The following is a 23,577-nucleotide window of genomic DNA, read 5'->3' on the forward strand; positions in this document are numbered from 1 at the left end:
TCCTATTTCCGTAGTGATACTGCCTCGGAAACCCAAGGAGGGGTCACTATGAGTCGGGGCCGACTCGATGGCAAATAACAACAACAACAACAATCTATACATAATCAATATACCAGGCATTGCTGTTGTTGTTATGTGCCATCAAGTCAGACTCATGGCGACACTCTTGCGTTTCCAAGGCAGTATCACTACAGAAGTAGGTTGCCCAACCTTCATTTTGAGGAGTGGCTGGTGGGTTTGAACCACCAGCCTTCTGGTTAGCAGTCAAGTGCCTTAGGCACTATGTCACCAAGCTCCTATACCAGGCATTAGTGGGCTGAAATGGACTGGTATTAGCCATTTTGAATCAGACAATCATGTGATCTACTATGCTGGGAATGACAAATTGAAGAAGAATGATGTTGCATTCATTGCTAGAAAGAACATCTCAAGATCTATCCTAAAGTACAATGCTGTCAGTGACAAGATAGTATCTATACACTTACAATGAAGACCAGTTAATACTACCCAGTGCCATCGAGTCAACTGCAACTCATAGTGACCCCCAAGGGTTCCTGAGGTGGTAAACCTTTACAGAAGTAGATTGTCAGTCTTCTGCAGAGTGGCTGGTGTGTTTGAACCGCCAGCGTTCTGGTTAGCAGTCAAATGCCTTCGGCACGGCTCCACCAAGGCTCCTTACCAGTTAATATGACTATTATTCAAATTTATGCATCAATTATTCAAGCCAAAGATGAAGATATTAAAGATTTTTACCAACTTCTGCAGTCTGAAATTGACCAAACATGCAATCAAGATGTATTGGTAATTATTGGTGATTGGAATGCAAAATAAAGAAGGGTCATCATTACTGGAAATAAAGAATCCTCATCAGTAGTTGGAAAACATGGCCTTGGTGACAGAAGTGATACCAAAGATCACATGACAGAATTTTGCAAGACCAGTGACTTACTCACTACAAATACCTTTTTTTGACAAGGTAAAAGAAGGCTATACACATGGACCTCATAGAAATCAGATTAATTATATCTGTGGAAAGAGGTGATGGAGAAGCTCATTATCATCAGTTAAAATAAGGCCAGGAGCTGATGGTGGAAAAGACCATCAATTGCTCATATGCAAGTTCAAGTTGAAGCTACAGAAAATTAAAGTAAGTCCACAAGAACCAAAACATGACCTTGACTATATCCACCTGATTTTAGAGACCATCTGAAGAAAAGATCTAATGCACTGAATACCAGTGACCAAAGACCAGATAAGTTGTGGGCTGACGTCAAGAACCTCATACAGAAAGAAAGCAAACAGTCATTTAAAAAAAAAAAAAAGGATGTCAGAAGAGACTGAAACTTTCTCTTGAACGTAGATTAGCTAAAGCAAATGGAAAAACTGATGAAACAAAAGAACTGAACATGCGACCCTTAGCCTATATGACTATGAAACCAGAAGAATTAGATGGTGCCCAGCTACCACTGTCAACCACTCAGAGGGGGATCTATGTAGGAGATCCTGGATAGAGAGTGAGAACAATGTGGAACAAAACTCAAAATCATTTGGGAATGGGGAGAAGGGACCAGGTTTGCTGGTCTGATAGAGCCTGATGGAACCACTGAGACTATGACCCCTAGCTGCCCTTCAGGTCTGGAATTGAACCCACACCTGTGGCAAAAACAGGCATATAAGGTGAACATTTACACTAGGTAGATACACTCCTTGGAGAGAACAATCATGGGAGAAAGAAGGGCTGTTTACACACAGGGAGACAGCTCAAGATGCAGGATTGCATGGAGGGATGGACATAGGGAAGGGTTAACTACTAGGAGGAAGTGCAAGGGGAACTGTTGCATTGTGGTAAATTGTAGTCAATGTCATGAGACAAAGTGTATATGAACTGCTGTACGGAAAAAATGAATTTGTTCTGTAAACTTTCACCCAAATAACAATTAAAAAAAAAAAAGAAGAAGAAGAAGAAGAACTGAACAGAGGATTTCAAAGGGTGTCTTGAGAAGACAAAGTAAAATATTATAATGAAATGTGCAAAGGTCTGGAGTTAGTAAATCAAAAGGGAAGTGTACAGTTGGCTTTTCTCAAGCCGAAAGATTTGCAGAAAAAATTCAAGCCTCAAATCGCAATATTGAAGGATTCTATGCACAAATTATTGAACAATGCAGGAAGCATCAAAAGAAGATGGAAGGAACATACAGAGTCACTGTATAAAAAAGAACTGGTTGACGTTCAACTATTTCAGGAGGTGGCATATGATCAAGAATCGATGGTATTGAAGGACGAAGTCCAAGCTGCACTGCAGGAATCGGTGAAAAACAAGGCTCCAGGAATGAACAGAATACCTATTGAGATGTTTCAACAAACAGACGCAGTTCTGAAGGCGCTTATTTGTTTATGCCAAGAAATGTAGAAAACAGCTACCTGGCCAGATGACTAGAAAAGATCGATATTTCTGCCCAGTCCAAAGAAAGGTGCTCCAACAGAATGTGGAAATCATTGAACAACAACATTAATATCACACGCAAATAAAATTTTGCTGAAGATAATTTAAAAACAATTGCAACAGTATATTGACAGGGAACTTCCAGAAATGCAAGCTGGATTCAGAAGAGGATGTGGAATGAGGGATATCATTGTTGACATTAGATGTATCCTGGCTGAAAGCAAATGCCAGAAAGATGTTTACCAATACTTTTATTGACTACGCAAAAGCATTTGATTGTGTGAATCGCATAATGCTGATAATGCTGTGAAGAATGGGAATTCCAGAACACTTAATTGTGCTCATGAGGAACCTATACCTAGAACAGGAGAATGTCAGTCGAACAGGTTTAAAATCAGGAAGGGTGTGAGTCAGAGTTATATCATTTCACCATACTTGTTCAGTCTGTATGATGAGTAAATAATATGGTACATTGGACTATATAAAGAAAAACAGGGGATCAGGATTGGAAGAAGACTCATTAACAACCTGTAATAAGCAGATGACACAGTCTTGCCTGCTGAAACTGAGGATGACAGGATGACTTCAAGCACTTAATGATGAAGATCAAACACTACAGTCTTCAGTATGGATTACACTTCAAAAAAAAAAAAAAAAAAATCCTCCCAACTGGACCAATAAGCAACATCATAATAAATGGAGAAAAAACTGAAGCTGTCAGGGACTATATTTTACTGGGTTGCATAGTCAATACCCATGGAAGCAGCAGTCATGAACCCAGACATCCTATTGCACTGGGCAAATCTACTGCAAAAGACCTCTTTAAAGTGTTATGCAAAAATGTCACTCTGAAGACTGAGGTGCGCCTGACCCAAGCCCTGGTATTTTCAATCGCCTCATATGCATGTGAAAGCTAGACAGTGAACAAGGAAGACCAAGAAAGAAATGATGCCTTTGAATTGTGGTGTTGACAAAGAATACTGAAAATACCTTGGACTAACTAACCAGAAGATTGGCAGTCAAACCCACCAGCCACTCCGCAGAAGGAAGACTGAGCAATCTACTTCCGTAAAGATTTACTGCCTCAGAAAGCCAATGGGAGTCGCTATGAGTCAGAATCAACTCGATGGCGGTGAGTTTTGTTTTGTTTTGTTTTTCCCCCCAGAAAAATGAACCAACAAATCTGTCCTGGAAGAAGTGCAACCTGAATGCTCCTTAGAAGTGAGAATGGCCAGGCTTCATCTTACCTACTTTGATCATGTTGTCTAAAGAAAGAGACCAATCCCTGAAGAAGGATATCATACTTGGTAAAGTAGAGGGTTAGTGAAGAAGGGGAAGACCTTCAATGAGATGGACTGCACAGTGGCTCCAACAATGGGCTCAAGCATAGCAAGGACTGTTAGGATGGCACAGGACTGGGCAATGTATTGTTCTGTTCTACACAGGGTTGCTATGAGTCAGAGCCGACTCAACAGCACCTAACAACAATACTTAATCAACATATTAAAAAATGTGGCTTGCAGAGTTTCACTGTTTCTAGTAACACTCTTTAATGTATGTAGATTAAATTCTTCGCTAAGAAGAGAGAAAAATGTCTCAGGCAGAGCAAGATGGTGAAATCTACCTGGTAGGCAGAATGATGGCCCTCTAATGATGTCCACGTCCTAATCCCAGTATCCTGAGGAGATGTTAAATCACATGGCAAAAGGTAATTAAAATTACAGATAGAATTACGGTTGCTAATCAAATGACCTTATTAGAGAGATTATCCTGGACTATCTGGGTTGGCCCAACGTAGCCACAAATCAAACCAAACCTACTGCCAGCAAACTGAAACCAACTCATAATGATCCTACAGCAACCTTATATGACAGAGGATTTCCAAGGCTGCAATCATTATGGAAGTAGATTGTCATATCTTTCTCCTGAGGATTGGCTGGTGGGTTTGAACTGCCAATCTTTCAGTTAACAGCTGAGTGCATAACCACTGCACCACCATGGCTCATTTATATGTATGTATGCATGTATGTGGAAGCTCTGCTAGCACAGTGCCTAAGGCACTTGACTGCTAACCAGAAGCTTGGCAGTTCAAACCCACTAGCCACTCCTCAGAAGGAAGATGGGGCAATCTACTTCCGTAGTCATATCGCCTCGGAAACCCAAGGAGGGGTCGCTATGAGTCGGGGCCTACTTGACGGCACCTAACAACAACATGCACGTATGTATATATGTATGTGTATATGTGTGTGTGTGTGCGTGTGCATGTATTTCTTTATCCATTCATCTGTTGATAAGCACCTAGGTTGTTTCCACATTTTCACTTTTGTAAATAATGCTGCAATAACCATTGGTATACATGTGTCTTTTTGAGGGAATGCTTTCAATTCTTTTGGGTATATCCAGGAATAGGATACAGTATTTGGTTTTTATGTTTAACTTTTTGAGAAACTGCCGAACTATTTTTTCCCACAGTAATTATACCATTTTACATTCCCACCAACAATTTCTCTACATCCCTGTCAACATTTGCTGTTTTTCCATTTTTCTGATAACAGCCATCCTAGTGAGTAGGAAGTGTTTATTTTTAATAATTGGCTAATTATATACTGTTTTATAGTTTGTAAGAATAAATTTTATAACTTCTCAATCCTGCCTCATTAGTACCCAGAGAAAAAACAAAGAGATTATTATCCCATTTTCAAAGAACAATTTCAGAAAGCAAACTATTTTAGGAGAGTGTATGATTTAGAGCCGGGGTTGGCAAGCTTTTTCTATGAAGAGCTATACCATAAATATTTTAGGCTTTGTAGGCTACATTGTCTCTGTTATAACTATTCAACTCTGCCACTGTAGTGTGAAAACAATCATAGATAAAATATGTAAACAAATGAGTGTGGCTGTGTTCCAATAAAAATTTATATACAAATACAAGGGGTGGGCCAAACTTAGCCCACTGGCCACAGTTTGCCAGTCTCTGATATACAGTAATCAGACTGCCTAAATTTGAATCCACTTCCCACACCAGCATGTGCTATGCAACCTTATGGCATTTTACTTTGTCATATGTAAAATGGAGATTATAGGGTCGTTCTGAGGAGTCAATGAAATAATGGGTGTGAGCTCCTGGCATGTATTAAGTGTGCCTACACACATTTATCAACTGCTTGGCCAATGAAACAAAGAGCTTGTGTGATTAAGTAAGGCCCACTCTTTTTGCCATATAATGTAACAATCATGGAATGATACCTCATGATATTCAGAGGTTCCACTATGCTTAAAGGGGAGAGAATCATACAAGGGTAATATCATTGAAGTGATTCTTAGAATTCCACCTATCACAGAAGAGGAGGACATAAAATTAATACTAAAAAAGGATGAAGAAAGACTAAAAGAGAAGCAAAAAATTAAAGAACTGAAAAACAAGTAGAATTAACAAGTAAATCCAAGAAATAGTTCTTTCAAAACAATAAACTTTATAATTCAGGGACTAAAAGCAAACACACTTACACGGCCATTAGGGATGAACAACAATAATGCTGATATGTTTCAAGATGTAAAGGAAATTACTTACTTTTTTAGAAAAACAAATTACCAAAACTGGAAATGTAGAAAACCTGGACATAAAATAACTATAGAAGGAAATGGACAAGTACCCAAATAAGAATATGCATGAAAAATACTGGGCCCAGTCATCAAGTTTATTCTAAGAAAAATGTGACTGAAACAATTCCAGAATACAGAATAGGATGAAAGGCTTTTCAAATTTATTTTCACAAAACCAGCACAATAATGATATCAAACACTTCACAGAGATGGCAATAAATGAAGTAAAAATTCAATGTTTTCACAAAAAGATATAAAAATTCAAATTAAAGCCACTAATCAAATAGTTGAAAGAAATTATAATCTATAAGCACACAGAGTTTCTTCTGGAATGCAAGGGTGATTTAACATGGTTGTTGTTGTTTGACCCAGAATCCCATTACTAGGTATATATCCTAAAGAAGTAAGAGCCAGGACAAGAACAGATACATGCACACCTATGTTCATCACAGAACAATTTACAATAGCAAAAAGATGGAAACAACCTATGTGCCCATCAACAGAAGAATGGATAACCAAACTATGGTACACACACACAATGGAATACTAAGCAACACTGAAGAATAATGTAGAATCTGCAAAACACCGCATAACATGGGTGAACTTGGAGGACACTATGCTGAGTGAAATAAGTCAATCACAGAAGGATAAATATAGTATTAGCTCATTATTGTAAAAAGTCAAGGAAAGGTTTATATATGGAAGGAAATTTTCCTTGTTGGTCACCAAGGGTGGGAGAGGAGGGGAGGGAACACTGCAAAAAAATAAAATAAAAAATGCATTAACCTATGTAAAAAAAAAAGAATAAAACTATGTGTGGTGCAGTGGGGGAAAAAAAAAAAAGCTACTGTTAAGAGAATGAACAGATAAGCTACAGACTAGGAGGAAATCTTTGCAAATATAGATTTCACAGAGGACTTATATCCAGACATATAAAGGACTTTAGAACCTCAATAAGAAAATAGATAACCCAATGTAAATATGGGCAAAAGATCTTTAGAGACACTACACCAAAGATATATAGATGGCAAATGTGCCCATGAAAAGATGCCAAACATGATTAGTTATCAACCAAACCACTACCACTGAGTCGATTCTGACTCATCGCAACCCTCACTGCGTTCCTGAGGCAGTAAATCTTTACGGAAGGAGATTGCCCTGTTTTCCTTCCATGGACTGGCTGGTGGGTTTGAACTGCCAACCTTCTGGTTAGCAGTCAAATGCCTTAGGCACTGCAATAGCAGAGTTCCTTCACTAGTTGTTAGGGAAATAGAAATTAAAACAATGAAATATCCTGCATACCTATTAAAATGACTAAAATTTAAAAAGACAAGTGTTTTTAAGGATGTTGAAGAACTAGAACTCTCATATACTACTGGTGAGAACAAAATGTAATACAATCACTTTGGAAAACAGGTTACCTGTCTCTTAAAAAGTTAAACATACACCTACCAAATGATCTAAGCATCCACTCCTAGGTATTTACCCAAGAGAAAATAAAATATATGTGCATGCAAAAACTCGTACACAAATGTTCATAGATGCTTTATTTCTAACAGCCTAAAAGTGGAAACAACACAAATTTCCATCAACAAATGAATGGAAAAATAAATTGTGATATATCCATACTACAGAATTCTACCCAGCAATGAAAAGAAATAAATTACTGACACATGCAACAAGTCGAATGACTCTCAAAGGCATTTTGCTGAATAAAAGAAAAGTCTCAAAAATCATACAGTTCTCAAAGAGAGCTGTTACATTATGGGGATAACAATAAATGTCATGAAACAAAATGTGTATGAATTGTTGTATGGAAAACGAATGTGCTCTGTGAACTTTCACCCAAATCACAATTTAAAAAAAAAAAGTCTCAAAACTATATAACCTGTTTGATTCCACTCATATGACATTCTCAAAAAGGGAAAACTATAGTAATGGAGAACAGGTGTGGTGCAGTGTATTACCTGGTATGGCTTTTCTGTTGTTGTTGTTTTTGTTATGTGCTATCGAGTCGGACCCGACTCATAGCGACCCCTCCTTGGGTTTCCGAGGCAGTATCACTACGGAAATAGATTGCCCAACCTTTCTTCCGAGGAGTGGCTGGTGGGTTTGAACTGCCAACCTTCTGGTTAGTAGTCAAGTGCCTTAGGCACTACACCACCAGAGCTCCCACGGCTTTTCTAGCCATAGTATATTTGACTTCAACCAGATTACTGGGTAGGACGATGCAAATAAGGTGTATGAAACTCTAATACAGAGATTGGTTAGTTTTGTCACTCTGTCAGGCTTTAAATGAACCTTTTAAAAGGAAGATGGGGCAATCTATTTCCATAGTGATACTGCCTCAGAAACCAAGGAGGGGTAGCTATGAGCTGCAATCAACTCGACGGCAGTGAGTTTGGTTTTTTTTTTTTTTTTTTTTTTTTTTTTTGGTTAGAGGCCATTAAGAGAGAAGAGCTGGAGGTAAAAGTGGACCTCATCTTTGGACCTGAGATCCCTGCACTGGACTTCCTTGGCAGAGACACCCCAGCAAAGGCAGGCCGGCAGAGACACCTGGCTGAGATGGCGTCAGTGAAACCAAGAGGCACAAGACAGACAGGCAGGCTTGCCTGGCCCACAGAACAAGAAAGCTGAGTGGAGTGCACATAGGTGTACTTACTGATAGAGCTAAAAAAGGGCTTTGTAACACACTTCCCTGAGCAGGCCATAGCCCAGGCCCAGAGGCCAAGGACCAGAGAGGCATGCCTGAGAACACAGCAGAATGGGGACTGTCCTGATCGAAGAATTGTATCCTGAGTGCATTCCTGAACCAGAATTGTAGCCTGTTACTTCTTTGTAAACCCCATAATCCTGAGTATTGTCTGTGAGTTCTGTGTGGACATTGCAACAAATTATGGAACCCAGCAGAAAAGTAGCGCATGCTATGCGGGGGGAAGATTGGTAATGGAATTGGTAAAAATAAAAAAGTTTGGAGGGTAGCAGCATGTCTGTCCTCACAGGAACAAGTCTTGGGCTGCTGATCGTGATTCTGTCTCCTTGTGAAGTTAGAGGAGGTCAGAAAACGCTGCCTCCATGTCGTTTTTACAGCTGTGGTATCAGAAGGGATTAAAGGCAGACAGAGGTATGACTATTAGAGGACAGCATGAGGGAATTTTTTGGAATGATATCTTGATTGTGGTAGTAGTTATACAGATTAATACATGTGTATTACTACATTAATACACGTGTATCACTATTGGTATTAGTTGCCATCAAGTCAATTTTGACTCATGGTGATGCCATGTGACTATACATTCCTCTCCCCAAAAAAGTCAGTAAAATTTGTTAAGGTAGCATAATATATATAAACTGTACGTACTCTTTTGTACTCATTTTGTAACATAGAAAATCAGTAAATACCAGATTCTAGAGATTTTCCTCATTCTTTTTTCACAGGTGCATAACAATAATCCATTACGTGATGTAGCATAGTTTACTCAAGTATATATGGGCACTTAGGTAGTTTCCAAATACTCTAGTTACAAATAGTCATGCAATGAATAATCTTGTGTGTTATGTATTTGTATTGTTAGCTGTGTATCTTCAGGGTCAATTCTTAGAAATGGGATTGCTAGGTCAAAATTGTGAACACATACATTGTTATATATTGTGCCAAATTTCTTTCAAATAAAGTTGTAGCTTTCTGCCTTCTCACAAGAAAGGTGTGAGAGTGCCTACTTTCCTACAACCTAGAGAAAAGAACATACTGTCAAGTTTTTAAACCTTTGTCAATCTAATAAGTAAGAAATAGTATCTTATTTTTCTTCTCAAATAAACAGGGTATTTATCACTTTTTAATAAATTTTCTGTTGAAATCTAACTCATAGCCATACAATTCACTGATTTAAAGTGTTCAATGCAACAGTTTTTAGTATGTTCATAGAATTGTGCAAGCATCACTACTGATTCCAAAACATCTTAAACACCCCTAAGTACTCACCTCATACTCATTAGCAGTCATTCCCTATTCACTGTTGTCTCCCCCTGCCCTAGGTGACCAGTAATCCATTTTGTTTTTATGGATCTGCCTATTCTAGATATTTCATATGAATTTTTTTGTGGTCATATACGGTCTTCTGTGGCTGACTCTGTTCACTTAGGATAATGTTTTCAGACATTCCTGTACAATTTTTTTTTCCCTAGGTGGATATTTTCCTTTCTCTTGGATATATGCCTAGGAGTGGAACTGTTGGGTCATGTGATAACTCTCTATTTAGCATTTTAAGGAACTGTTGTTGTTGCTGTTATGTGCCGTCAAGTCGGCCCAGACTCACAGCGACCCCTTCCTGGGTTTCTGAGGAGATATCACTATGGAAGTAGATTGCCCAACCTTCCTTCTAAGGAGTTGCTGGTGGGTTTGAACCGCCAGCCCTCCAAACCCGCCTGCCCTGTGGTTAGCAGTCAAGTGCCTTAGGCACTACGCTACCAGAGCTCCTCCTTTTTAAGGAACTACCAGACTCCTTTTCAAAGTGGCTGCACCATTTTGCATTCCCACAAGCATTCCAATTTTTCTACATCTTCACACTTATTATCATCTGTTTGTTGCTTCTAGCCTTCCTAGTAGGTGTGAAGTGGTATCTCATTGTGGCTTTGATTTACATTTCTGTGTTAGCAAGTGATGTTGAGCATCTTTTCATGTGCTTATTGGCTATTTATATACTATCTATGAAAAAAAAAAGTCTATTCAGATCCCTATTCAATTCTATTCAACTTTTAAAATGTCTATTTCTTAACTGGGTTATTTGTCTTTGTTTATTGAGTTATAAGAGTTCTTTATGTTTTCTAGATACATGTCTCTTGTCAGATAACACGATTGACATATTTTTCTTCTATTCTGTGAGCTGTCTCTCCACAGTCTTGATAGTGTTCATGGAAGCACAAAAGTTTTTAACTTTGATGATATCCTTTTTTTTTTTTTTTTTGTCTTTTGTTGCTTGTGTTTTGGCATTATAACTATCAGGGAAGCTTATCAGAGATTCAATGTATATGGTAGGCTGAATAACTCCCCAAACTGTCTTTGTAATCCCTAGAACCTATGAATATTACCTTATATAGTAAAAGGGACTTTAGATGTAATTAAGATCTTGAGATGGGGAGATTATCCTGAATTATCTGGGTGGGCTCAATGTCATCACAGGTATCCTTATCCTTATCCTTAAGGATAAGAGGGGAAGTAGGAGATCAGGGGGACAGAGTAACATGACAATAGAAGGAGGAAGTTGGTGTGGTGCATGGAGATAAAACATAGGCACATACATAATCTTTATGCACAGGGCTTTTTAGACATGACAACAAAGGCAGACCCTATAAAGAAAGACGGACAGATTCGGCCACATAAATTTTAGAATAATAGAAAATACTAAACACAAAAATTTCAATTGTGAATGGAAAACTTAGAAAATGCTTAAATAAGTATTCTTTTAAATAATAATAAAAAAACCTCTAACGTTAGTGGAAAACGGGGAAAAGATATGATCAAACAATAAAAAGAAATACTAGCATTTTTTAAAAATCAAGTATAACAATGTAATAACTTTTTCCCCCTCCAAATTATAAGGATTTATAATAGTAACAGCCAATGTAAGGAAGTAGGCACCATCATATAGTACTGTTGCAACGTAAATTGGTACAGCTTTCTTCAAAGGCAATCTGGCAATATGTTTTTTAAATCAGGAGCCAGAGAGGAAAAAAAGGAGGAGAGGGAAGGGGAGGGTGGGGAAGGAAGGGAATACAGACCAAAACATTGATAACAATTCTTTCTACTTGATTGGTTATGCACATTTTTCACCATTTACCCTTCTGTATTTTGTAATTTATTGTTTTATTTCTGCAATCAACATAAATTTTCGGTGTAATTAAAAACAATAATTCCCAAAATTAACCTCTAAACTGTATATAGAGGAAGTGAAGAATTACTGTACTGTTCCATTTTACTGGAGATTAAAATCTACATATTATACTGTAAATACCAAGAACCCTACAGCAGAACTGAAAGTCACAGGGGAATTGTAGCCAAAGGACAGACATGGTTTGGGGAGAGGCAAAGAGGGAAGAATTTCTGCCCACTCAGGGTTACTGTGAGGATTAAAAAAGATAAGATATGCAAAGTACTGATCACAGAGCTTGACATCAAGTAATTTACAGACATTACCAATTACAGGCATGTACTGTTTACATGGTAAATGTATGCCTGAAATGGGGAAAAATCAAGTTTGTATAAATATTATCAGTTCAAAAATACTTTTTCTTCATTTTGGTTCCTGTTTAATCGGTAATGGTTTCACTGTTTCTCCTCCCAATACAGAAGTCAAAGTATTGAAACCCTGTAAAATGCTACGTCCAGGGAGTAATATGACCCAGCGCCTACCCTCCAGAAGCTCATGATCCTATACAATATAAATAAATCCAGATACAGTCACAAAGGAACTGACAATATTCACAAATTGTTCTCTATTTACAAGGAACTCTTAGTATTACAATAAAATTGGATCTAATTTCTCAGCCTGCTTCTTCCTTTTTCCATCTTTATCCCTTCACAACAATTCTCATCAGTAACCTATTCTTGTGTCTAGCCACAACCCAAGAGGTGAACCCCAGCAGAGTGAGGTAAACTTGCAAATATTTAATGACTCCTGTCCATCTAAAACATACCACTGCTGCACTGGTTCTAAAAACAGAAATTACCTCTTGGCAATGCTGGCCACTGCTTCATTCTTCACTTCCTCCTCAAGGCTCAATACCTCAGATGAGCCCATGCCACCCTGTATGAGAATTTTTTAAAAGTGGACCAATTTCACCCTAGTGGTGTTTGAGAGTACACTGACCTCTCTTAAACACTGCTCTACCGAACAGTTTTTGCCACACAAACCTAAACCATATCTCAAAGTTCTCTACAGTAAAGAGCAACTTTACACAACAAGTAATTCCTTAGAAAATCTTCTGCTTCCAATTTAATCATTCCTAAAAAGAAAATCCACATAGGATCACTGTCATGTCATAAATATAAACCGCCAGTAATTTGAATTAATAAATTTGGCTTAAATTTATTTCTTAAACTTTACTGCTAAGACAATTTTTTACTGGCTTATGTGATCCAAACATACTACTATAACTGCATGCAAAAGATAAAAAATTGATTTTTTTAAAAACCAGAGCTAAACTGCCATACCATTTTGCAATCATTATAACTGATTTAGAAAATAATCACAAATTATTAGAACTAAAGAGGGCTTAAAATATATTTCATTTTACAGGCAAGTAATCTAAGGAAATATCTTAAACATGTAGTATGACTTTCTGGTCTTAGATACAGAGTATATTTCTTCTATTAATAAAAAAACTAAACTTATTCACAACTATTAATGATTCAATGATTAACATCTTCAGTTCAATAATGTACCTTTGACACACTACCATGACAATGTCACTGATTCTCTTCGACATTAGGCACTTTTCAGGCCTTCTCTGTAAATGCTATACGCAACAAAATGAATCAAGCAAAGAGTTAACCGCTTTCTAAAATCTTCTTTCATCTCTACAAAATCATCACACAGGATGAAAGAAAAATTGATTTAGTACTACAGATGAAATTAATGATCATCTGCTCCAAAAAGGCCTTCATAAAAAAAAAAAAAAAGAACCCAAAACTCACTGCCATTAGGTAGGTTCCGACTCTCAGCAACCCTCCAGGACGGAGTAGAACTGCCCCACAAGGTTTCCAAGACTGTGAATTCTTACGGAATCAGATTGCCACATCTTTCCCCCATGAGTGGCTGGTGGGTTCAAACCGCCAACCTTCTGGTTAGGAACCAAGTGATTTAACCAGTATGCCACCAGGGCTCACTCAGAAAAAGAACATAACACCAGAAATGAACTTCTGGAGTACAAAGACCTCTAATCAAAGTCTGATGCTATTTTTTCCCCACTGTCAAAAGCAGATGAAGCTACTATCCTTTAATCCAGGGCTCCCTTCTGAGAAGATCCCATATTTCTACTAATTTGCAAGGCCAAGTTAGAGCTAAGGGAATATTCACAGAAAGCAATATTGCTCAACGTTAACCTAAGCAACATAATCAGATACTTAAATCATAAAGAGCAAAGCATCAGTAGCTTCTAATACCAATTATTTGTTGCCCTGGATTATCTATTAATTGGTTTCCTTGGTTGCCGTTTAAGAATATGCATGATCCAGAATGGCTTGTGGTCATTTTCAATGCCTAACAAGTTGAAAGAAAGTAATTATGGAAGCTTACAGTTAACTCAAAAAGAAAAAAGATGCATTTCACCTGAATATTTAATACACTGGTTCTGCACAAACTGGCAGAGCTGCTCTTTTCTCAGGTGGTACTCAATTCCATAAAATCTAGTTCCTTTAGTACTTATTCAGTATTACACAGTTTGCTTCTGGGCCCAGATAGCTTGGGTTGGAATCCTGGCTCTACCATCTACCAACTCCGTTACCTAGGGACTATTACTAACCTTTCAGTGCCTCAGTTTCATGATCTATGAATTGGTTACAAGTATCCTAAAATCTGATATCCAAAAGTTGCTAAGTGATGGTTTATTTACATGTATATTACTCATTTTAGTTACAAGGGAAAGTAACATGTAGAGAAGAAACATGTGGGAAGAAAAAGTGGTATCAGCCTATGTGTTATTGCGGTGCAATGAATTACTTAACATGGCCCTTCTAGCCATAGTCTTTCTGACTCTCACACAATGACTGGGTGGAACTATGCAGAAAAGCTACTTGTGGCCACTAAGGGGATTAGATAGCTTGCTCATAATGCAAATAAAGTACATGGAACTCTGCAGAGGTGGAATCATGCAAATAAAATGTATGGAACCCTAATGACAGGACTGGTGTGTTTTGCCATCCACTAGGCTTAAAAGAGAGCCAACCCCAGAACTCAAACTCAGAGGAGACCTCAATACCACCACAAAGAGATGGGAGCAGAGTGTATCCTTTGGGCTTGGGTCCCTGCACTGATAACCTATTAGACCCAGGAGAGAAAGAAAGAGAACAGTAATAGAGAAAGCACGAGACAGTGACAGCAGAACCAGGAGACTGGCGCAAGATGGTGCAGTGGGCTTTCTGGCCCATGGAAAAAGAAAGCTGAGCATCTCTGGACAGGAAGCTTCCTGGTGGAGCAAGGTGCCTCTGTACACTCATCAACAGAGCTAGGCATGCCAAACTCTGGAGTAAGAGAGCTGAGTGTCTTTGGGTAGGTGGCTTTCTGGCAGAGTGGAGTACCTCCAGGCACTTATTGGCAGAGCTAAAGAAGCTTTGTAACACTTGTCCAAGCAAGGCAGACTGGGCCACACCAAGAGCTAGAGAGGGGCCTGCCTACAGATACAGGTGAAAAACTGCCCTTATCAAAGAATTGTATGCTCAGTTGTTCCTGATCCTGAATGATAACCTGTTACTTCCCTTAAAAAAAAAAAAAAAACCCTCTAACCGTAAATATGGTCTGTGAGTTCTGTATGGCCATTACAATGAATGATCAAACCCAGCAGACAAGTACAGAGTGCTGTGGGAGGAACGCCTGGTGTCAGAATTAGTAAAAAGTTTAGAAAGAGGAGGCATGTCTGACCTCCATCTCACAGGAATCCGCCTTGGGCTGATGATCTTCATTCTCTTTCCCTTTTGTGAAATTGCTGTTATTGTTGTTAGGTGCTGTCCAGTCAGCTCTGACTCATAGTGACTCTATGTAGGAGCTCCGGTGGTGTAGTCCCTAAGGCATCTGACTGCTAATCAGCCACATTTAACCCACCAGCCACTCCTTGGAAGGAAGGTTGGGCAATTTACTTCCGTAGAGATACCACCTCAGAAACCGAAGGAGAGGTCGCTATGCATTGGATTTGACTTGATGACAGTAACTTTGGGTTTTTTTGTTTTGTTTTGTTTTGTTTTTGGTATGTACAACAGAACGAATCACTGCCCGGTCCTGCTCCAGACTCACAATACTTGCTATGTCTGAGCCCATGACTACAGTCACTGTGTCAATCAATCGTGTTGAGGGCCTTCCCCTTTTTCTCTGACCCTCCACTTTACCAAGCATGATATCCTTCTCCAGGGAATGGTCCCTTCTGACAACATGACTAAAGTAGGTGAGACGAAGTCTGGCCATTCTTATTTCCAAGGAACATTCTGGTTGTATTTCTTCCAGGGCAGATGTGTTCATTCTTCTGGCAGTCCACGGTACTTCTGGTATTCTCCACCAACACCACAACTCAAAAGCATCGACTCTTCTTCAGTTTTCCTTATTCATTGTCCAGCTCTCACATGCATATGAAGCAAGTTAAAACACCATGGCTTGGGTTAGGCACACCTTAGTCTTCAAAGAGACATCTTTGCTCTTCAGCACTTGAAAAAGGTCTTCTGTAGCAGATTTGCCCAGTGCAATACATCATCTGACTTCCTGACTGCTGTTTCCATTGGTGTTGATTGCAGAACCAAGTAATATGAAATCTTTGAAAACTTCAATCTTTTCTCCATTTATTATGATGCTGCTTTTTGGTCCAGTAGTGAGGATTTTCATTTTCTTTGTTGATGTGTAATCCATATTGCAAAGATTAGTCTTTAATCTTCATCAGTAAGTGCTTCAAGTCTTCTTCACTTTCAGCAAGCAAGGCTGTGTCCTCTGCTATGGCAGGGTGTTAATGAGTCTTCCTTCAATCCTGATGCCGTGCTCTTCTTCATACAGTCCAGCTTCTCAGATTATGTGCTCAGCATATAAATTGAGTAAGGATGGTGAAAGGATACAACCCTGACACACTCCCTTCTTGATTTTAAACCATGCAGTATCCCCTTGTTTTGTTCAAATGACAGCCTCCTGGTCTATGTACAGGTTCCTCATGAGCACAATTAAGTGTTCTGGAATTCCCATTCTTCTCAATGTTATCCATAATTTGTTATGACTCATACAATCAAATGCTTTGCATAGTCACTAAAAGACAAATAAACATCTTTCTAGTATTCTTTACTTCTAGTCAGGATCCATCTCACATCAACAATGATATCTCGCGTTCCACATCCTCTTCCGAATCCAGCTTGCATTTCTGGAAGTTCCCTGTCAATATACCGCTGGACCTATTTTTGAATTATCTTCAGCAAGATTTTACTTGCGTGTGATATTAATGATATTGTTTGATAATTTCCACATTCTGTTGGATCACCTTTCTTTGTTAGGTTACAGGTCAGATGCTCCCAACACACATTTTTACAATTATTAATGCAGATTTCCTAGTAACACCTGCATCAGAGTTCAGAGTTTTACCCGTACTCTTGACTCTCAACCCAGGTCTCAGATATGAAAAGAAGAGGATAAAGTTACTTTTGTCAAGCCTTCATTCAAAACTGAATGTCTACTATGTATGCATCACAGAAGCTGACATAAGTTCTACCCAACAGAAATACGTCTGGGTGAAGAATGTTACCTATGGAATAATTTAAGTACTAGACAAGGCAATATATGATTAAGAATCAAAATGAATGATAAATGAGTGACAAAGACAATGCAAATTCAGACAGGCGACCACAGGACTGAATGGGAAATGTTGCGAGGGAAGAGTCTACAGCAGTCTCCCAGGCTGGAGGCTGAGAGCTGTGGGAGGGCTGACCAGAAAATGGCATAACAAGCACTGACACCACTTGGTAACTGACTAGACATAAATGATAGAGAGGAAAGGATCAAAAATAAGTCCAGTGTGGCAGGGAGAATAATCCACATCATTAATAAAATAAATAATCATGTCACTAATAAAAATGACATTAATAAAAACTGGGAAAGTTGAGGTACAGAAAGAACATTTTACTGCCGACACGTTCAGTGTAGGAGGGTGGCTAGACATGCATATGAAGGTGGTCTACAGGCAGCTGGAGAACAGTGAATGACAACTAGGCCAAGATGATAACCAAGTACTAAGTCACAGAAACCAAAGGAGAAAAGTTTCAAGAAGCAGCTATCAACTGGACCTGGTACTGCTTATAACAGATAGTAAGGAAAAAATAAGCCCTAGAAAAAAGGCTATTCGGTTTAGCAAGGCCATTCAAAAAGCTCAAGTCACGCACAGGTAACAGAAAATTTCTAAAATATCAAGCACCTAGCAAAGATTTTATGTTTCCCCAAGAGTATTGGCTTATTGCTATTCCAGATGGTAACAAGTTAGATGATTTTACATCAACTCCCAAAGCTGATCTTCTGGGCAGGCAACTATAAAGCTTTCTATAAAGCTAAGAAAGGGGAGGAAAAATAGTCATGACCAAGACCCATTCATTCCAACCACGGGGCTCCAATACTCCTGAGAGTGCTGAACAGCTTTTAGCAAAAACAAGCAACAAAAGTACAGCCAATAGTTTATCAGTCAAACACTGACCAAGTAAGGGCCTAAAACAATCATATTCCTAAAAATTCATCCAAAGTTGTATTTATTAGACATATACACTGTAGCTTTTCATTTATAAGATACCATACCTTCCAAAACCCATTTCAAATTGAAAATATATGATGAGATACATGTTTTAATTAAAGGGAAAAAAAAATTTATTTGCTGCGTAATAGGTTGGTTTATAATTCAAAAGACTATTAATATATACAGGAGCTCTGGTAGCTTAGTGGCTAAGGCACTTGAATGCTAACCAGAAGGCTGGCAGTTCAAACCCACCAGCCACTCCTCGGAAGGAAGGTTGGGCATTCCTACTTCTGTAGTGATACTGCCTCAGAAACCCAAGGAAGAGTCGCTATGAGTCGGGGCCGACTCGATGGCAAACAACAACATTATTAATATATACATATATTTTCACTACACATCTATATGTTTTTTCACTATAAACACATATATATGCACACATATAGTCTCACTTAGGAGCTCTGGTAATGTAGTGTCTAAGGCATTTGACGACTAACCAGAAGGCTAGTGGTTCACACCCACCAGCCACTCCTGGGAAGGAAGGCTGGGCAATCTACTTCCACAGTGATACTGCCTCGGAAACCGAGGAGGGAAATAACAATAGTCTCACTTCTAGATCTTACCTTCAGGAAAAAATCTTGTATCAATCCAGAATAAGCTACTCATTTGTAATAAGTATAGTAACTTCTACCTCTGGCAACTCCTTCAAAGCTCTTACAAAGTTTAGGTCCTGGCTAAAATATCCTCAAAGTACCCTTCCTCTGGAACAGTGGTAACACACCTCCATGGATCACTTAAGATGGATGTTAAGATACAGGAATGTTAAGATAAGATGTTAAGACAAGATATGGCTCATATTTCTGACCCAAGAAAACAAAAAGTATCTAGTCCAAACAGGAAAAACTACATTAGATAATCTAGCTATTTTTGGCACTTTTCTTTAAGAGACAATGACTTTTACTTTGTTTTGAAGATTTTCTAATAAAATTCTGCTGAAATGGTGGAAAAATATACATACAAAATATGTAGAGAATCATCATTAAAGTGGCAGGTAAATCTTAACTTTGAAAAAGTAACTAGTTTACACTCCTTAAATTTACATGAAAATCCTTAGGGCTTAAATAGACAAAATGAACTTGATTATTTTCAGAAATCTGCCAGATAAACTGAAGAAATCCAAGAGCACTTATTTGAGGTAAATGTTGTATTTGTACCCCATCAGATACCAAACTTGTAGTGTCACAATTATATCAAAAAATCAATTTCATTTCACCTACTTATTCAAAACAAAAATAATACTGGAATTTGATCAGTAAGAAAGTATAATGGAAAGGCCATTTCTGGAAATACCTTCGTGGAAAACTTGATTAGAATCAGACCCATTTATAAACTATGATGGGCAGAGGCCTATGTTCTATATTAAAATAATTACCATCAACATCTTGAATAACTAGTTTGCAAACACATATTGTTCATACAAATACAGCATGGGCCATAAAGGATGTCTGATTCAGTAATGATCACTGGTGGAGTCAACTGCACCTCTTCGTACTTAACATCCTGGCACATCATCTATGGATATTGGAGAAGTACACTAACACTTATAAACTATGCAAATGGAAAATCAGCAAACATATTTTAGGCTCATAAAAGGGGTATGCTTATTTAACTGCACTCAGAGAATTAACATATAAAATGGCTTTTGGAAAAATAAGCAGTAACAGAATGTGATATAAACTTAATGATACAAACAAAACACCTCATGGGATTTGGTTCCTTGGTTTGGAGGTTTAGGGTCATAGTTTCATGGTACATCCCAGTTAATTGACCTAATATGGTCTTTAGTGCTTCTGTTCTGCCTCCTTGTTCAAAGAGTAGTGCCTGGGGTCTTAAGAGCTTGCCCACGATCATCCAATGCACAATCATTGGTCTCTATCCACCTAGAGCAACAAAGGAGAGCCAGGAACAGGAGAACGAAACAGAGTATCTGGCTAATTGTTTCTAGGAACTATTGCCCCCTCTGCCATGAGAGACCGAAAGAACTAGACGGGGACCAGCTATCACTAACGGATATCCTGATCGAAGATTCTATAGAAGAATCCTGATCAAAAGAAGGAAAATGTAGGACAGAATTTCAAATTCTCATGGAATCCAGACTTTCTGGAGCAATGGAGGCTAGATGAACTCTTGAAACTATTGCCCTGAGATACCCTTAAAACTTTAAACCAAAAATATCCCCTTAAGTTTTCTTAAACCCAAAGAATAATTTAGCTTAACTAGTGAATTAACTAGTAAGGAGCTCTGGCGGCGCAGAGCTGTAAAGCATTTGCCTGCTAACCAGCCACTCCATGGAAAGAAGACAGGGCAATCTACTTCCATAAAGACTCACTGCTTTGGAAACCCAATGGGAGTCACTGTAAGTCAGAACTGACTCAATGGCAATGAGTCTGGTTTTTGGTTTTTGAGTAAAGAATGTCTGGCTTGAGCATTGTACTCTTTTAAGAGCTATCTATATGGGATCAAATTGACAATGATGTTGTTGCCGTTATGTGCCATCGAGTCGGACCCAACTCATAGTGACCCCTCCTTGGGTTTCCCAGGCGGTATCACTACAGAAGTAGAGTGCCCAACCTTCCTTCAGAGGAGTGGTTGGTGGGTTTGAACCGCCAGCCTTCTGGTTAGCAGTCAAGTGCCTTAGCCACTACACTACCAGAGACTACCAGAGCTCCTCAAATTGACAATAGTAACTTGAAATATTAAACAGGAAATTTAGGGGACAGTGAATTTATGTTAATGGGGAGAGGAACAACTCGAGAAAGGGAGGTTGAGAATGGCTACAACTCAAAGAATATAATCAGTGTCACTGAATTATATATGTAGAAATTGTTGAGGCGATGTAGGTTCTGCTGTGTATATTCTCAACAACAAAAATAAAATTATTGAAAACAACAAATAAAATTAATGCTTTATTAATCTGAATCATTCCATTTCCTGGGGCCCATAATGTCCACTGTGTGCCTGGTACTACCGGGCAAGGTAAACAAAGTAACAGAGAAAAGCAAGGACCCCACCAACGACTACTTTAAGCTCAAGGAGATCTACCCATTAAATTATTCCACTATTTTAGGTTTTTGAACACCAATTATATACCATATTGGGCACCATGGTTACAGATACGAACACCCAACTAACTGCAGATCTATAAGCGATGATGAGTTATGACATATGACAACCCATGGCCTGACTAGACCTAAAGTAGCAATATTTTATTCTGGAAATAATCTTGCCTCTGTCAATTAATCCTTAGTATAGATAACAATTCTTTGAATAACTTTCACCTATGTTAACCCATATTAAGATTACTTAGAGAGTTAAAGGAAAGAATATAATGTCTTCAACAAAACTAAACAGGAAACTGAAACACATTTGCACTTTAACACTAATTTGGTTTGCATTTGTTGTTGCCTTCAATAACAGTAAAAAGCAAGTGACTTTAACCATAAAGTGGAACATCAACTCTAAAATTATTGTGATGAGAAATTATTTTCTTGTTGTGAGAGTTTATTGGGAAAAGGAAGCTAAACTAACAAGTTTTCCTTAGCTTTTTAAAAATCATTCGCTTTCAGTGATTTCTTCAGGAAGGTTCTGTGACCACTCATACATCTCCCTAGACTCAAAAGCAAGTGGTGCCGAAAAAATTACACAGATCTGGTCTTCTAGATTACAAAATAATTTTTGACCCTGTCAAAATGTGCCGGTTTTGCTGTCATATAATACTAATGTTTTTAAAACAGAGATCAGCCTTTAACTGTAAATTATAAAGGTTTTCAAACTAGAAACTCGATACATGTTGTTAAAAGTTTTTCAGAAATAAAATAAAGGCACCAAATTACATGAGGACCTTAAAATCCATTTTTAAATGTAAACACGTTTTCAGAAGCTTAGTAGAAAACTAAATGAAATTGTATTTAGGGTTAGTAACAAACTAAACAATCAACACTACAAAGTGACACAGAAGAAAGAAGCTCTTTGAAGAAACAAGACTCTCCTCGAAGAAATGCTTGAATAAATTCAAATAAAAATTTTGGAAGTTGTGTTCTGAAGCCTTTCCACTAGTCTCGAGATTTTTACTACGACATTTTAGAATAAGCTCTATTTGCACGCCGTTATTACAATCGCAACCAAGGAAAAAAGTGTCTGAAAATTTGTCTTTTAACATCAATCAAGCCTAAAAATACGCTCCTCCTACATATTGGGCCAAGTGGCAAGAAGAGAGGAGAGATCAGGAAGTTTTGAAATGGCAGTGACAGGAGACAAGGGGAAGGAATCACAGAGAACAAGAGCAACTCCGTGGGGCCAGCGCGGTGAGTTGGCACCCGAGCTGCAAGTTACTGGCTCGGGACGGGACTAGACCAAGCAACTTCGCGCCGGGGCCCCGCGCTCGGCCGCCTCAGCGTCCCCGCCCGCGGCCCTTCCTCGCCGGTCCCAACCTAGCAGCGGCTTCCGCCGGGCGCGGTGACAGCCGCGGGGCCGGGCCTGAGAGATGCTGGCCGGGCTGACACCCACCTTCCTTCTCCGCCCGCGCCGCAGCCACGACGAGAGTCATCACCAGGTGCAATGCTCCCAGGAGGCCGGCGGCTGCGCTCCGCAGGCCCCCGCCGCGGCCAGCCGCGGGCTCCAGACCGGCCACGGCGGACGTGGAGGCGGCGGCAGCTCCAGCTGCTCCTCCTCCCGCCTGCTTCCCCATCCCTGCCGGCCGGGGGCCGACGCGCTCGAGGTCCAGCGCGGCCCTTCTCGGCTAGTAGGTGGCGGCGGAGCGGGAGCCGTGGTCTGGGCTCTGGCCGCGGTGCTGGGAAGGAGAGCGGCTCCGGGCCCAGGGCTCGGGCTCCGGGCGTAGGTCTGGGTCCGTGCGTGCGAGTGAGCAAGAGTGTCAGTCACGGCCTCGGCCTCAGCATCGCCTACAAGGAATCGAAGCCAAGAGGCCTCGGGTCAAGCACGGCAGGCGGCCATACTGGAAACGGGCAGGGGACACGGGTCCAGGGCGCTGGCCTGCAAGGGGCGGGGCGCAGCAGTCGGCA

General features: G+C 39.3%; 1 protein-coding gene across 1 annotated transcript in view; it reads right to left on the reverse strand.

Moving 5' to 3' along the window:
* Positions 1 to 23,246, reverse strand: part of TMEM131 (transmembrane protein 131) — a 334,956-nt gene extending 311,710 nt beyond the window's left edge. The window contains exon 1 of the mRNA XM_007959450.2: positions 23,066 to 23,246. Within this exon, the coding sequence (XP_007957641.1) occupies positions 23,066 to 23,246 (181 nt within the window). The remainder of the gene's footprint in view (positions 1 to 23,065) is intronic.
* Positions 23,247 to 23,577: the final 331 nt, after the last annotated feature.

The sequence above is a fragment of the Orycteropus afer genome, unplaced genomic scaffold (genome assembly GCF_000298275.1).
Source record: "Orycteropus afer afer isolate SDZICR_OR568_19922 unplaced genomic scaffold, OryAfe1.0 scaffold00017, whole genome shotgun sequence".
Taxonomy (NCBI): domain Eukaryota; kingdom Metazoa; phylum Chordata; class Mammalia; order Tubulidentata; family Orycteropodidae; genus Orycteropus; species Orycteropus afer.